Source organism: Coptis chinensis, chromosome 6 (genome assembly GCF_015680905.1).
Source record: "Coptis chinensis isolate HL-2020 chromosome 6, ASM1568090v1, whole genome shotgun sequence".
Classification (NCBI taxonomy): domain Eukaryota; kingdom Viridiplantae; phylum Streptophyta; class Magnoliopsida; order Ranunculales; family Ranunculaceae; genus Coptis; species Coptis chinensis.
Genome location: NC_141461.1, coordinates 68,367,642 through 68,384,996, shown reverse-complemented (window position 1 = coordinate 68,384,996; position 17,355 = coordinate 68,367,642). Strand labels below are relative to the sequence as shown.

Below are 17,355 nucleotides of genomic sequence, written 5' to 3'. Positions count from 1 at the left end.
TCTATACATCCAGATCCACACTCTAGTGCTAGAATATAAAAACAGAAGTTTGATTGCCATTATCTATTTTATAATGTTATTATGTATAGTATTTTTCTTTTATGTCAAAGTGATTGAGAAAGAAGGAGTTCGATACAAATTGGAGTTCTGATGAGATAGTGTAAGGGACATCCATCCCATCAATCACGCGATGTGCATACAGAACGGCTCATTCAACATAAGGCGATCTCTAGACATACAAACTCCCATCGCACTCGCTATATCAGCATATATTCAGTGACTCGTCACTCGACATCATCACCTACTACTGTCATCATTACTAGCTTATTTTTAAGTCTTTTTCCCGTCGTAATACATGCATCATTACAACCATACACCATCATTACGGAAAAGACAATCATTACATCATACGCCAACTCAGATAGACCTACAACTGCTATCCAAATGTCTCTCACAGGCACATCTGTACTCATCAGTACACGTGTCGCACCAGATGCTCACTCTCAATGACTATAAAAGCCACCCCTCAGAACTACGTGTGGCTTGATTCCAGACTCACTAACACCGTACTGGATACGTAGGCATCTTCTTACTCATGAAGAGCAGCCATTAACACAGTACATAACCAAAACCATCCCTTCTTTATTATCTTAACTTAAGAGCTAAGAACTAAATCCTAATTCTTGGTGTAAATTTATACATTTATATTTGGCGCCATCTGTGGGGAATCAATCATTCAAACATTTACATTTGGTACCGTCTGAGGAATCATTCATTCAAACATTTACATTTGGCACCGTCTGAAGTATCAACCATTTAAACATCTACATTTTGTATGTACCATCTGAGGATCATCATTCAAACACTTACATTTGGTGCGGTCTATTTGCTCAAAGCACCATGAATCTCATTCCAGACCCAGGCATTCATTTAAAGCACCAACATGGTCAAGGCTAAGTTTTTCTTTCTCTTTCCTTCCTTTTTTTTCCATTTGCATCTCTCTTTTTACTAACAATGACCTGACATTTCAGTATTTACAATGCTTGATCACTGAGGGTTTGGCTTTAATCTTCCTCCAAAACTCAAATTCTAAACTTACATGCCAATGCAAGCGTCCTTAATTACAACGACCTCATCAACACATACATACAAAATCCAAATAGCTAGGGCCATGACCCACCGCTTGGCCGATACTCCATTACAAACTACATTTGCTTTTGTTTGTCAATATTGACGACTCCATAGATCCAGATCCACACTCTACTGCTTTAGTAGATTTAGTAGAATATAAAAGGCAATATAAAAATGGAGGTTTGAGTGCCTTTTTCTATTTGGATACAAATTGGAGTTCCGAAGAGATAGTTTTTAGTTTTATATATTGCATTACACCAAATCACTAATATATAGAAGATGCATAAAGCCCATGTTAGTTAGGGTAGTTTACATAACTGAACACTGAGTCACTAATACAAGTTAATAGAGAAGGTAACTGATATGTGAGCTTTAACACTTACTTCAGTGAACATCACTTATTCATTGTTGAATTGTCGTCTACCCTGAAAAGATATCGTTATGCTTTGTACAAGTTGAAGCAAGAATGATAGCATTCTTGGATGTTTTTGCGCAGGCTCCAAGTTGGTTTGCTGGTAAGTGGCTAGTAGGAGAATGAACTTCTTTCTTTCATTTGCTAGAAGATTGTCGTGCTTTGACCTGGTTGTTGTGTTTATTGCGTGAAATTAGACATAATCAAATATCACCAACTTACAAAGTCTATTATTATAATTTTCTTTTTGACTCCAGGGATTTGTTTACCTAGTCCATTTCCAGAGGTAATGCGATATGTTTACCGATTGCATGTAAATTAAGAAATATGAATAAAATTGTCAAGGAAGAATACCTGAATTATCCAAAATCTATAAGAAGCAAACAAAGAATGAGAGAAATTGAGTGGAAAACATGCATAAATATGAAAAAGATTGCGTGTGGGAGATAAGATTTGAGTGTCGAAAAGGGTCCTTCCCCAAGAGACCTCCCAATGGTCGATTGGATTAGAAATACTTCCTTTCACTTTCCTTTCCCACAAAAAAATCTCATTTCCTCAAAAACTTCACTAATTTATTTTTTTTTTTCCAAAACTAAAGTTACAATAGGGTTTTGCGAGAAAAAAACAATATTTGAAGCTTTTAAAAGATTAAAAAGTCATGCAATCACCTATCTATTTCGGTTCCATATTCGCGAAAGAAAATAAAAGATTTGGCAAAATGAACTCATTGAAGCTTATGGAGTAGCATCAATCGCATTCATCTCGAACAAACTCTTAATATACAAACAACTCTAACTCCCTTACGAGTTTACTTTAAGTTTCTCGCTCTTATCTTTTATTATATATTTTCGCATTTATCACCAACAAACGTACAACTTACATATTTGCTAAACCATATATTATTTTCATCATTTAATTTTTAATTATTTCATTAAGATTATCCTACAACATTGTTTTTAGAGATCCACAAATTATATTTTCATTAACCCTAATCATATACAGAGATTAGTTAAAAAAAAACTTTCTTTAGTTGATTTCACTATAGATCTAAAGGAAGAGAAGAAGATAAACATATTTCCTTGGTATGTTGTACATTTCAATTTATGTGTAATTGCGGTGAATATAAAGTTTTACATGATGAAATTATAAAAACCCTATTCTCTTTATTTCCTGCCTTAACTAGATTGTATTTATGATAGAGAATCCAAGGGCGCAAAACCAGGTAAGCCTACACCAATCACAAAGGAGTTAGCTAGAGGAATCGTATAGGAAAATCTTCACTGGAAAGGTCAACTTATTCAAGTGAATCGAAGTGGAACCCGTCTTTGTATTGGAAGAAGACCTCCGATTAATCAGGAAGAATCTGAGAAAAGAGATGAGTATATATGTGCAATATTCCAATTTTATCTTTAATTCACTTTAGTTACTCATTTACATTATGAATTGCTAATTAAATCTTTTTAAGTACTAGCTTTAAAGTCAGGCCTATGGCCGGACTTGCTACATTGATAGTTAATGATCAACATTTCAATATATGAAGCAATGACAATTATATATGACGCATAATTTTTGAAAACCATTATGTAATTTTTTTTATTTTTTTTATTTTTTATGAAGTAGAAATGGATATTAAGCAGTAAAAAAGCATAGGTAATATTTCAGATGATATATTGTTAAAATAGATTATTAAAAAACAATTGTGTGGCTATGAAGTGGAATTAATAAATGAGTTGTACAAATTCATGTATGCGCTCTCACAACCTAAGGGCAAATACTAATATAAAGAAATTGATCAATTTTTTTGTGCATCTTTCAACAATATATGAACAACGAACTCTAAATCGAATGATATATGACATGATGATGTGAAATAGTGCATATGTAGATCTATTTAGATTAGTGTTGGGGTCTTGTAGAACGTAGACGATGAATCGATCACCAATTGTTAGCCCTATGTGTGTTTAAACAAACGTGAACTTTGATAGCAAACTCTGTTTTTATCAAGTTGTACACTTGTGATATGCGATGTTTTGACGTTGATACTTTAAATCTTGACAGTTGACAGATCCTGATGATTCTTTTGGATAATTAAAAGACGATATTTCTTTATTTTTTTTATTTTTTATTTTTTCGATCTCTTTGTAGTTTGTATATATCCTTGTATTAGCTAGATGTTACCAAGTGAGTAATATTGAGAGAAACATGTAAGAGTGCATGACGATGTTATATTATAGTTGTCTTACAAAGTAATCCCAACAAAACCATGATGAACTTATGTTATAGTTATATTTCCACTTCTTCCTAGATTTTTAAGCCAACTTAACCTTTATTAATTCATGAACCTTTAAGATATTCATCTTGTAGTCTAGAAGAGATAGAGATAAAGTAACTTGTAACTTCTACGTTACCATTACATATCTTAGACAACACAATCTGTAGGCTGATTAGGCTCCCTAAAGGAATAAATATAAGTTACTTTAACAAAAAAATAGGTATTTTGGTATTTAATAAAAGAGAAAACATGACTTGTCAACTTCAAAATTCGTGAACCCAAGTAATATCACCAATTTGTCAATGTTTTTCTCCTCTAATTTCTTTGTAAATTCAAAATTGAGACTAACAAAAAAGAGTATGGACTCTTGTCAAATTAAGTATTTGTAAACATGAATTCATGTTAGAGGGTCATACTTCTCTCCTCCTCCTTCTTGCATTAAAATTTACTACCATACTATGTATATAAAAAGAGAGTTGCCAAATTATTTAGAAACCCAACTCTATCATACACATATATGTGTTTAAGCTATATACGTGTACAAATCATTGTTGTTGTGAGTCGCGTGACGACTTAATGATATGATCGTTATAAAAATGAACAAGTAGACGTTAATTAAATGAATCAATGGGAATTTTAGTCAGAAGAAGATGTGGGACTGGATTGCAAGTCAAGAAGATGTTGTTAATTTTGTTAGGGAAAGTGGCATATATAGCCCCATACAACTTTAACATGACACCCACAAGGATTTTCACAACCTATCACCAATGAATAATTTACAATAGTAGTGAGAAATATGGCACAGGTAGGGTCAATAAAATCGTGACTTCATAATTGTATCTTTAAAAGTTGGCAATTTGTTATATAGGACTTTTTTTTTGGTAGGGTTATTATATAGGACTTTTTTTTGTTATATAGGACTTTATGGAGAAATTCAACTAGTTGTTCACTTTATTATAATAATGACATTTTTGCGAGGTTGCTATAGTTAGAGACAAATAAAGTCACACTAATATGTCATTGATGACACTTATGTTGTAGATATTAGAACATCAACTAAATATCTTGATTGGGTATTAGGATCAGTGTCTAGGACTGCAAAGATATGTCAGAAGCAAGAAAAATATGGATAAATTCTTCAAACTTAATTACTTAATTTGTTATCAAATCGAAGGATTCCTCATGCCAAAAGATGCCATTTTTAGATAAAATCTCAAATGGTAGCAAATAGAGGCCATTAAATCGGTTAAAGTGAGTCTCATATATATATAGTCCGGTTCATAGACGGACTTTCCGTAAACAGACTAACTGAAAATGAAAGGAGGTGTTTACAATTATGGTGGGGAGGTGTTATTATAAAATTAAAAAGGGGCTTAGAAAAATTATACTATTCACCTAGTTGTAAGGGTAACTGAAAATCCTGTAATTTAATAGTATATAGATATGTTACAATTTGATTGAATTTCTCTTAATTTTTTTTTGATGGAATGTTTGATTTTTGGTTGAAAAAGCCAACTAGACAATTCACACGCCGCACGACATTTCGTGTCTTGCTCCCCATCATCAAACTTGGTAGCAAATTTGCTACAAGAATGCAGATGCTACTGAGAGATGATTTTTTGGTTTTTTCTTAAAATTGGTGCTTTGATAGTTGTACTAACTTGGTATTCGAATAGGATGCTCTTATGTATGTGTAAGTGTGTAACGTTAACATACTTATGTCAGCTTGATTTTGATCATCTTTAATCATACATGTAAGGCTAACTTATGTTGAATTAATAAAGATTAATTTTGTCTATGGAAACTATTGTTTTACGAGATCACTTGTTTTACACTCAACACATATTTCGCTCGATTTGGTTGCCACTTTACGGGCGCCTACTGTAGTGTTTTCATTTCCCACGTTTTAACGAAAGGCCCTACACTCCATTGTTACATGTTAGTTGTTACTTGTCACATTTGATCACACATTTAGTGACTACTCTTCATCTACGAATATAGTGATTGAACAAGCTTTTCGTTTTCTTGGCCATACACTACTGCATGACAACAAATAAGTTCAAAGTTCGTTATGTAAGTATGTACAAATTCCTAAAGGTTAAAGACTCTTTAAAATTGTGTCTGATTTACAAAAACAACATATGTAGACTCCCAAACTATGTAGACACCACCCTTCCATCAGTTCCATGTCTAGTGCATGCTATGGGCCTCAAGGTCCGACCCATGATAGCTTGCATTTATGGCATAAATGCATAAGAGTAAGTCCAATGGGAGTGCTATATGGGCTGCTAAATGCTATATAAGAGCATCTTCAATCTAGAATCTAGAGGTGAAAATCACCAACATTTGAACCCAACTCAAACACCAAATCAATCCAGCACTAAACATCTTTAGTCAAGCACCCAAATCAGGCATCACCAAACAGTGTTGCTGTTGATAAACCGCGTAGTGCAAGTTGTGTCACGCAAAACTTGATAAACCATGCCAAAAAAGCCCAAAGCCCACGCAAAAATTATAAAATCATGCACAACAAAAGCCCAAGCCCATACATTTCTTATTAAACTGCGCGACTCTTGATAAACCACATGCATGTTACTATATATTTCAAGGCAGATCGCACACAATAAAAACTGAAGCCCATGCAACACTCGATAAACTGCACGACACTTGATAAACCACATGAGCATGTACAGTAAGCTCATACGGCTCTTATAAAACCGCGTGGGTCGAAAAAAAAAGCCCACGAGGCTCATATTAAACTGCGCAACTATTAGAAAACATTTGCCACAACCTTGACACCCGGAACCACATATGGTGCCTAGGTTGCTGATTTGATGTTGATGAATGATTGGTGAAGCATCAAAGATGGTTTTCATAAAATTTTCAAGAATTTGGTGTTGTTGTGATGTTGTCTAGTTTGAAGATGCTCTAACACCCCAAACGCTAAATGACCATTCCAATGTTCCAATGGGACTGCTAGAAAACTCTTAAAATTGGCTTCTATGATAAACCAAACTAAATTTGTGGCTTTGTCTAGCAGTTGCTAAAAATACGTTTCGAAAGATGGACGACAAAATTTTCTATTGACTGTTACTATTTAACAGACAGCCGTCTGTCAATATTCCCTGTACAATGTTACCATTCACTTTAACGTGAATAGTGGCAGAACGCAGTCCACCGATTCCAAAAAAAAGCTAAAAAAACACAAATGGTTTTCTTATTTTTGGCATGCTAAAAGGGACATAAATCTGATGTGGCACCCTTTTAGCAACTCCCCATTGGACTTGCTCTAACACCATGACATACATTGTAAAAACAAGTAGCAAGAGTGCAAAACCAATATAAAATGAAATGGATTATTATTACTCAATTGAATATAGTTAATTGGCTTCAATGCTACTAATTGAGAAGCACCGGGAGTAACATTTCCTTAGCAAAAATGATTATATTTCCTTAGAGAATCTTTCATGATCATAGTTGTTTCTTATGTCCCAAAGTACCGATCTGCGAACTCTCCTATGCCTGGAAACACGTGCGACTCCTTTTCCTGTGAGATGTCGATCTCCGATGTTACTAGTGTAAGTGTTGGGAATTTCTTACAAACAGTGTGAATTCCTTCTGGGGACTGCATTGAAAGACAAACTATTAAACATAGATTTTAGGAATAGTATTTTCTACGAAGAAAGTAAAAATATCTTACTGCTATCATATTGAGGAAGATTATGTTAGACTCAGGTACACCCTTATTGATCAGCAGAGAGATTGCTTTCACTGCAGAATTTCCTGATAATGATAGATTGAGTCACAGGATTACGGTTTGCCTATAGTGAAAGTAATGATTGGTGCCTATGCCTCAAACCTGTAGCAAGAATCGGATCAAGCAACAATACACGACGCTTGGAAATATCTCCTGGTAGCCTCTCATAGATTAGCTGCATTTGTTTTAAGACTCTAAGTTCCATGAGAGCAAGGTATTAATTAAGGTCAACGGTATATGGGATAAGATAGAGTCCTACAAACCTGACGGCTATCGTTATGCTCCCCATGGATAAGAATTTTACCAATTTTGATTCCCTTGCAGCAAGCTCTTAATGCGTTCTCCATGCTTTCTCCACTGAAATGCAGAACATAAGTGTGAGGATATGCATTTAGATGTTTATACTACAAATTTAAAATGTGGTACCACCCAACTTTTGGAGCCAGGCGGAATGGCTGAGTCTGTGATTTAAGTAACTCTCTTTTCTCTAAATTTGAAATGGAATTGTTATAAACATTGAAGAGCATGAGCAAACATGGTTGTCATTTGAAGCAAACACCATAAAAGTAATAACACTTTAATGTAATCCATGTTAGAATATAGGCTATGTAGTAAGGGACGAAGGAACTTTAGGTTTATAGTATGGTATACGTAGCAATGCATAGCTACGGTTCTACAATAGATTGAATTGATATAAGGTTCATCGTGGTATCAGAGCCTACGCTAAAAATTAACCTATTTAGTAACTTGGTTATGCAGATAACTATGTAACTATTTTCAAGAGATATTCAGCAACTGCGAACCAAATCATGCGGGATCCAAGGCCAACTGTCTATTTAGAAGATTTTCTTAGTTTTATTTTTATTTTCGAAATACATCTTTAAGAAAAAGATATCTTCCTCTTTCTAGTTTCCTTGTCTTACCAGTACGAGTCTTGGTAAATGGTCCTCCTAAAGATGATTAAAACTACTTAACGGTGATGTAACACCTCCTTGCTATGACTTAGGACTTAGAACATGACCCTGTTACTTTACCCGAAAAACATCGTAAACAACCTATTATACTCCAGTGCTATGGCAAGTCGTATACCAAAGTGAAATTCATGCATAACACAACGAGGTGAACACTGATTTAGATGCACAAAGGCATGACCAGGAAGATGCAGAAACAGAGATTGCATCCATGCACAACACTAGAAAACCCAAGTCATAAAAGATTCAATGGAATATATGTATGCTTTCTTTCTGTTCACTTGAACTTTTTACATGGATGACTTGGACCCACTAATTCAGAATTAGGAACACTAACCTTCTGATTACTGAGACTCCACATAATCTTCTAGAAAAAGCCACTCCAGTGTATACATATCCTGCAGTAGTAGATTTGTATATAATTCATACACTGTAAAATTATTTATAGCATCCATTGATTACAACCTAAAGTTATATACATATATGCTTCTCATATATCCTTCATATCACGTATTTAGTAGTCTTGTAGGTATTTGAGCAACATCTGCATAAAATCATGGACAATGAAGTGCCCAAGAAGACTGAGAACGGATATTTCAAATGAACACCTAGTGTAATTGGTCAAGAAAATTGCTATGACATAGTTCCAAGGACCAAACAAGTACATATATCTTGCTTTCTCATATGAGCAGAAAAGGCAACATAATATAATTGTTTGAAGCAAAGTCATATGTCGGCTTTTCGGGAGAACATGTCTGCTGACTAAAGAGACCTTACTTTTGAACACAAATATCTCAAGTAAAAATAGCTTTATAGAATCTGATACACTACAAAGAGTCCACGCTAGTAACAAAAATTAGCATGACACACATACACTTGACCACACTTGTCTATTTCCAAACATTCTACTTGCATATAAGTCAAGCTCCTTGGTGTGGGTAAGAGATGATAGTAGGATTTCTCAGAATACTTCTTATCCGTTTTAAGTTATAACATATTCAGAATAAGAAAGGTACAGCAAAATGAGGTAATCTTGGACTAGCTAGCGTTGGTATTCTGATTCTCTGAGATAGGATTTTGCTCAGTACCTGTGGGTGTAAAAATTTGCTTTTCGGTAAATGGGAGGTGTCCTAGACCATGCTCCACAATCTGAAACAGAAATTAAGTATCATAAATAGAGCACCTGAAAAAAATGGCAACTACTACTTAAAAGCATTTCTTAACAGAAATGCTATACCAGGCGAATTAGACGATCTGCATAGAATACGAAGTCATGCTTTGTGGTCCTAGCATCACGTATGCGTGTAAGCATTTCTTTTATCTGGATAACACTGGAAAGCTTCATTTAAGGCATGGAATTTGAGTGAAATATCAACAAAAATGCAGTTTGACATTTAAAACAACATTAAAGAACACAAAATCTGTCATAAAGAAATTGCACTTGAAGTGGTAGATACCTGGAGTGTAGACTGAACAACACAAACATTCGGGTATATTTTACAAAGGTCGTGCTGAGAAAGTTTTGTACGAATATGTTGCACAATCAAGTCAATTGCGACTTCATTATCCGCTCCCCGAGGGATGACAATATCCGCGTATTTCTTCGATGGGAGTATGAATTCTTCAAAACCAGGCTTGACAAATTTGGAATACTGCATATAAAATACAGTTAGAAAACAATTTGTTTTATCTTAATCAATTTGGAAGACTTGCTAATGTGGTGAACACTGACGAGGGCATGGATGTCCCGCACATATTTGCTAGGGACGTGGAGGTAATTTCACTTTCTTGGTGGAAGCCTTTAAGAAATGCTGGGCTCAAATATGACCATCCTCTCCTAAAACCTTTTGTTCTTTGCGGAGTTGCAAATCCTTGCACAACAGTTGCTAATGTTGTCAGACTAACTTGATTTCTTTTTAGTTGATCTCTTTGGCTATTCCTCTAGCTATCAGCATTACAACTCCTAAAGAATCTCTAAGTTTTTGATTGCTACGGTTTAATATGTTCCTCACCTGGAACTGAACCCAGCTTTTACCTTACAACGACATCAAAACTTTACCAATTAAGCTAGCTAGCATTTGCAACAGATGATCTTAATTCTAACCGTAATACCATATGTGTACAACATTTCACTTATGAGTGAATCACCTTGTATATGGATCGTCATAATATACTAGATAGTAAATATCACGTATTCCATGACCCTGAACTGCTGTAAGAGGTCAAAGAATATCTATACCCAAAAGTAGGAAAGAATGTAGATACGTTTTCGTAACCCCTGTTGAGCTGTTTAGTCCCATGGGATATGCGAAGCCATGCATAAAAATATGTAAGTCTTGGGACCTCTCCACTTGTCACGAATTGATTTTAAGTTGGATGGTCCATCTTTAATAGAGCAGGCTATTGTGTTTGGCCCAGAGGCCTGTTGTTTACTCCACGTAACCCCAGTATGTTTACCCACGTGTTAGGCTCAAGTAATGCCACACGTGAGGGGGCGTGTGAATATGTTTAGCCCCACATGGCATATGTCAAGCCATGCATAACACTATATAAGTCTTGGGGCTTCTCCACTTATCACCAATTGGTTTTAAGTTAAATGTCCATCTTTAATAATGACCAAAAATGTTTTAGATAAAACAGAAGAATGGCTACTAACTTGGTTCAGCACGGCTTGAACATCTCTGCCTTTTTCAACAGTATCACGTTGTATTCTCCTTGCCAGTCGTAAGTCAGAATCTGTGCTGGTACAATTGCAAAGACTCAGGTTAAGGGTACAAATGCAGAAAGAGCCAATGAATAACATCCAGATTCTATTATCATGAAGACTGGTGAATAATATTCAGAAAGAATCACATACTCATAGAATTCTTTTGCAGACTTCTGAAAAATGATAATAATAGGGAATTCTTGACAGAGTTTGTTTGCTTGAGAGTATGGGGGATCTAAGATAAGCTTTAATTTCTCACTCTGTCCCACAAAGGCCAATGAGGACTGAGTTGAAGTCATTAATATTTGTTCACTATACGTAATAGAAATCTTTTCCTGGTTAAAGGGAAAAAAACAATGAACTTTCTTTCTCTTCTTTAGGAATAACCAAAATAACAAGATGCATCTATAGCTATCTACTTCTAGAGCCAAGGCACAACCAATCCAAGCATCACTCTGATGGAAACACATATATGCTCTATTTTTTTCTTCCAAACTAATGAAATCAAATACTTGAAAATTTCAAAATGATATGATCAAAGGTAATAGAGAGTAAAGGATAACCTGTATCCACAAAGATCTTCATGTTCATGAGATCACGAACACGAGGTTCATGAAGAACTAGTATTCCTTCTAAGATTATGATATCTGTTGGATTAACCTACACTCACTCAACATAAATGTATCATTAGCAGAAGTTGCGGAAGTTGTTCCAGTGGTTTCAATAATTAGAGGATTCCACTAAAGTTGCAAGAGCAGCAAGAAAATAACAAACACAAATAAATACAATAGTTTTATAAGGTTTGATCTTGGTGCTACACAAAAGTTTGTAGAACAGATGAACAGTACATAGAAAATATGTTACATAAAGTATTTGAGGAATGCATTGGGATAGACGCCTACCAGAAAATCAGATCATTACGTTGAAGAAATTCGATCAAATTTGTAGCTTGGTTATGACTACACAGCTGCAACTTACACTGTTATGTTCTTAATTGTCAGAAGGTCATGGTTCACACATGTTAGGAAAAGGCTTTATGCTAGTTCAGCTGCGATCCCACCCTTATTAAGACGCGTTGAATTCAACATGGGATGAATATTTGGTCTACGTATCTGAACATGCGTCCCTTATAGTTTATCATCCATTAATGATTGCTACAAATTATAAGAAGCATGCTCCGATCACCTTGGAATAAATGACATATAATCACGATTTTGGGGAGGCAATTTAAAGTGAGCGACAGAGAGTGCTCCCATTTTAATAATGTGAATTACTGAGTCTTTTCTGCCTAGACATTCAACCACCTTAGAGAGAATCACCAGAACTCTTTACTACGCCTCTAAGTCTTGCGAAGCAAACCTATATATCTCAATGGCATATTAGTACCTTGTGTGCTGGTAGCCTCCTATGCATCTTCATGTCATAGGTTGGGATATCAACTGCTTGCCCACCTTTTAACTTCTCCATGCAAGAGAGTAAAAGCTCAGTATCAAAGGCATCTACAGAAAAGAAAAAGCTATCGTTAAAGTACAACGAAATAAATGATGTGAAGAATAGTGAGAGAAGCATTTGTAAGTGAATACTCATAATTGAAGTGTTAATTTGAAATAACAAAATTCAATTTTCAAATATTAAACCGTTCTCAAGCAACATCAATCCAATGAAAAGCTGAAAAGATTATGCAACCTAATATCATCATCAAGTCATAATCCCAGTTATATGAGAATATGAGATTATACAATCTAATATCATCTTCAAGTCCTTGTTACACCTTTGGAAACACCCACTTGATGATGGATATATATCACGTCAAAACACACTAAGGTGAGGTATTGCATGTTGTGTCTATTTCATGATCGTCGATGAAGTATAGAAGAAGATTGATTTGCTCAAGACTTGAAGTAGTATTATGTTTTAAAGACACAACAAAAAGGGTGCAATTAAGAGACATGAGCCAGTGTAACCAACTACAGTAGTCCACCTTTTAAACAAGTACATAATAGTAAAGGTTTGAGAATAGTGTGGACAGTTTATTTCTTCATGATAATTTACAGATAACGAAGACAAACTTTCAAGGCATACTTAAAACATCAACCAGAATGAACTAAAACTTTAAATCATTTGTTACAGGGGATGCTTACCCGGATGATCAAAATTATACTCATGGAATTTTCTGAACTTGTCATCACTCAACCCGACATAAAATGAATCCTACAAAACCAATTAGTGCAGATCCACAAGGAAAATAAATCATGGAAGTACCATAAAACTTCAAGGCACGTTGCCACTGTTATACAAAGAGAATTCGACACCGTCCTAACAAGAATGTACAATACTTCACCAAACAACAGCATGTTATTTTGATTAAGAATAAATAGCAAAGAAGAATCACCAAGATAAACAAAAGTAGTATTAACTATCTGTACCAGATTTTGATTATGGTGAAGTTCATTCTAAGGTTCTAGCAAGCAAGCCTTTGAAGTAAAGAAAATTCCTCCTCAACATAACTATTTCCTTTTAGATTAAGTGAGCTTCTGGAATAGGAATTTTCAAAGAAAAAAGTTGCTGGTGTTATATTCTCCTGTGTGTCTATTTCTGTTTGACATTGGGGAATCTCTTCCTTTCAATAGAAAAAGAAAAGGTTCACTTCACCCAACTTGTCTTGCAGTCAGCCTTCAACCAGCATCCAGAGTTTGATGATTATAGAGAACTTATACAATTGAGTATGAGGCACGTGAGCAAGAGCAAGAGAAGATGACGTTATTAACTACTGGGTAGCTCACAACAAATGGAGTGTGCAGGCACAGGAATCATAAGTCATAACACTGATATATAAATGAAACAGTGTTACAAAAGGTTGATCACACAAACTGCAAAACTAATGAAAACATGCAACCAACACATTAAACTGAGTGGTTCAGAATAAAAGTGTGCCATGACTACATAACCATATGTCAACAGTACAATAATTAAACAAACAATTCTCCACTTCTATAGCACATCTATACTAGAGACGTAGAGTTATCTCAAAGTAAAATACTTACTATCAAAATCATAAGTTATATTAATTAGTAGAAAGACTAAGATACGTTACATACCCCTACGTAAGGAGCAAAAAGTCAAGAAGTAACCAGATGAGAATATCAGATGTCCCAAATGATTGTACACGATGCTTGCATACTGATACCGTAACTTTTCACGTATGCGATGCTTGCATACTGATACCATAACTTTTCACGTAACTAATATAAGTTCAACAATAAGGAAATTTGTTTACGAAAAACTAATTCCTGTTGTGTCCCAGAGTGCTCTTAAGTAACAAAAAAGTTTTTCTTTCCATTCAAAAGAGTACAATGATGCAACTGTTCTGGAGTATATTAGAGCCATATTTCTCTTTGAACATAAGTAACACAGTCACTTCATATTTAAGAATAAAATAAAAAATAAAAAATAAAAATCCGCGTTCAACACACAGACACTCGTGACGGATACACGGATGCGTTGTGCATATGATTATAAACTAGAGATTCTTCTATAGCCCAAAGCCTAAGAAAATAATCTATTAACGTAGTTACAACTCCATGATATGCCACTCTCATAGTTATTTATTTGTAAGGAGGCGCTTGGTAAGTTCTTGAGCTCATGAATTAGTTGTATAGCTAGAGCCTAGAAATAGTTTTCTTTTTAACTAGTTGTGTCGCCATTCCCCACTTCATATAGGCAGCCATGTCGGGCACGGACAAGCATCCACGTCAATGTGACTTAGCTTTGAACTTACAAGAAAAAAATGTTCCAAACTCACAGGGGACAGGCGATATAGGCACGGGCAATCACTAACCAACTTGAGCTGAAACGACACGTAACGTATAGAAGTTCCTCAAGGACAGGAAATTTTGTGGATGGCAAATTGAAATCCAAACTTTGCAGGTGTATCACCAACAACCACTGGGCCTTCCCATCTGCTTTCCTGCAAGTTCTCATAATTGTTGAAATAGATATTAACATGCTTCCACAACCTAAATAGAGAAATAGAAGATCAGAGAATATGGCTGCCCCCACCAAATGGCCAGTTCATGACAGCTTCAGATCATGAAGCCTCGAGGAAGAAAGCACAAACGACAACATGGTCAAACTTTCTTTGGTCGGCCAAGATTCTCACTAGAATAGCAGGGACAGTTGAAAAATACTTCAAGGTTGCCATGTACACTAATCGATGACCTCCGGAATTGCATCTAGATGTTGTATATGCTTACAATGTTGTAAAACTCAGCGACAAATTCTTATTACTTTCTCATTTGCTGAAAAATGTTGGGCATGTGTTAAGAATGTCTTCAAGATGCATACTGCAGCTACAGAAATGAATGACATAATGCATAGAAGCAGGACCATGAGCTCACTGATACAAAATATGTTGAAAGCTGCAGTAGTCACTAGTGTTGTAGCCGTTTGGAAAGAAAGGAACAAGGTCTGGTTAGAGCATAACCCCTCAAAAGGCATCACGGATAACACTACTCAAGATCTGGCCAGCCACATGGACTGGGTCTACAGGGGAAGCTAAGGAAAACACCTAAAATGATTGAGTGCTACTGGTTGCCTCGTCCCGCTGGTATAATCATAATTTCGACAGAGGGTTTCTCAAGGGGGAAGTGGAGGAATTACAGATTTGGGATCACTATTCAGAGACAAAGAAGAGGTCATACTTGGTGAAGCCATCGGAGGCCTGGATGTTGAAACAAACTTTTTTGCAGAAGGATAAAAATTTGGATATTTTCAGACTTAACTTGGGCAGTTAAAGCATATAATTGCAATCAAGTACACTTGAAAATCTGATTGGTGTCACATCTCTCAACTTGGAGAGAAACAAACTTATATGGGGGGCCGATGCATGTACTCCAACCAGACCAGACTATCTAGTACTAACTTCGATAAGTTTTAACCTTCAGCTAAATTAAAATAAATAAGTAAATAGATGAACAAATTTCATTATGAGAAGACCACTTAAAAGATGCCTAAGAGCAATGTGTAATTATGTATGAAAGTAAGAGACAAAACTTACTTGATTGACGAGAACAACCCGTTGATCACGGAGCTGAGAAATAATCATATCACATACAGTTGTCTTTCCAGATGCATCGCCACCAGAAACACCTTTTTTTGGCAATAATAAATTCTACCTTTAAGCCTTAATTAACCGAGAACAATCAGAACACGTACGTACATGAAAGAAATGAAACTTACCAATCAAAAACGGTTGCTTACTGCATGGAACTTCGCCATTGGACCCACTTGATTGCTGGTGATCTTCCATTTGATTGGGTTAGAAACTTTTGTGGTGGGGTCGGTTTCAGTTTGTTTGTATTTATATTATTATTACTAGCAATTGCAAGCACGTGAACATAAAATTTTCTTTAATATATGTGCTAGGTCCTAATTTGTTTTTTTATTATTAAAAAATTAAAATAATAATAAATTTTATAGTAGAGCCACCGAAAAAAGACCGATGGACAGCTCCAAAACTTTTTAGTGGTAAGGCCACCTGTTTTGCTTTTTCGCTTTTTTTTTGGGAGTGGGATTATTTTTTAGGAGCATGTCTTCAGTGCGCAGGTCATATGGGTCGTTGGATCAGTACTTTTGCCATTAAATACACACACACTTTTTGGTATGAGTGGGCGAGATGTCAGGCCGTACCCTACATCTCGCGCACCATAGATTTAGCCATTTTTTAGAGAAGAAAATGACAAAAAAAACAAAATTTTCAAATAGCTAAAACAACTCTTTTATATATATATATATATATATATATATATATATATATATATATATATATATATATATATATATATATATATATATATGGGGGAATATGGCACAGAGCTAGATCCTAACTTTCTTCAATGCTTCGTTCCTCGACTAGTGACTTTCGGTTGTCAATGAAAGATTTGCTTCCATGGTACCCGGACTAGCTATAACTTATATAACCCACAATCTATTATCACTTCTTTCTGTAATAAAACAGAATATATTTTATGTAGACAATTTCTTTCTTAGGTGACGCATTCTTGAGACATAGGTATGACATGTGGACACTCTTAATTAATCATGAGA

General features: G+C 35.2%; 1 protein-coding gene across 9 annotated transcripts; it reads right to left on the bottom strand.

The window, feature by feature from the left end:
* Positions 1 to 7,157: 7,157 nt before the first annotated feature.
* On the bottom strand, positions 7,158 to 16,762 carry LOC147494112 (uridine kinase-like protein 3). Of its 9 annotated transcripts, XM_086566362.1 has the most exons (15): positions 16,307 to 16,446; positions 15,310 to 15,548; positions 15,053 to 15,217; positions 13,392 to 13,461; positions 12,637 to 12,749; positions 11,814 to 11,910; positions 11,200 to 11,279; positions 10,001 to 10,195; positions 9,781 to 9,882; positions 9,632 to 9,692; positions 8,881 to 8,941; positions 7,836 to 7,929; positions 7,675 to 7,747; positions 7,516 to 7,598; positions 7,158 to 7,440 (listed from the first exon to the last, which is right to left on the bottom strand). In XM_086566362.1, exons 5-15 carry the CDS (start codon positions 12,715 to 12,717, stop codon positions 7,300 to 7,302), a joined length of 1,068 nt encoding a protein of 355 aa, XP_086422488.1. In that variant the 5' UTR covers positions 12,718 to 12,749; positions 13,392 to 13,461; positions 15,053 to 15,217; positions 15,310 to 15,548; positions 16,307 to 16,446; the 3' UTR covers positions 7,158 to 7,299. The 9 variants fall into 9 exon arrangements, with proteins under 9 accessions (XP_086422488.1, XP_086422484.1, XP_086422482.1 ...); XM_086566358.1 differs by lacking the exons at positions 15,053 to 15,217; positions 15,310 to 15,548 and adding an exon at positions 16,489 to 16,762 and having other exon boundaries at positions 9,781 to 9,864; positions 16,307 to 16,398; XM_086566356.1 differs by lacking the exons at positions 15,053 to 15,217; positions 15,310 to 15,548 and adding an exon at positions 16,489 to 16,633 and having other exon boundaries at positions 16,307 to 16,398.
* Between the last annotated feature and the right edge of the window lie 593 nt (positions 16,763 to 17,355).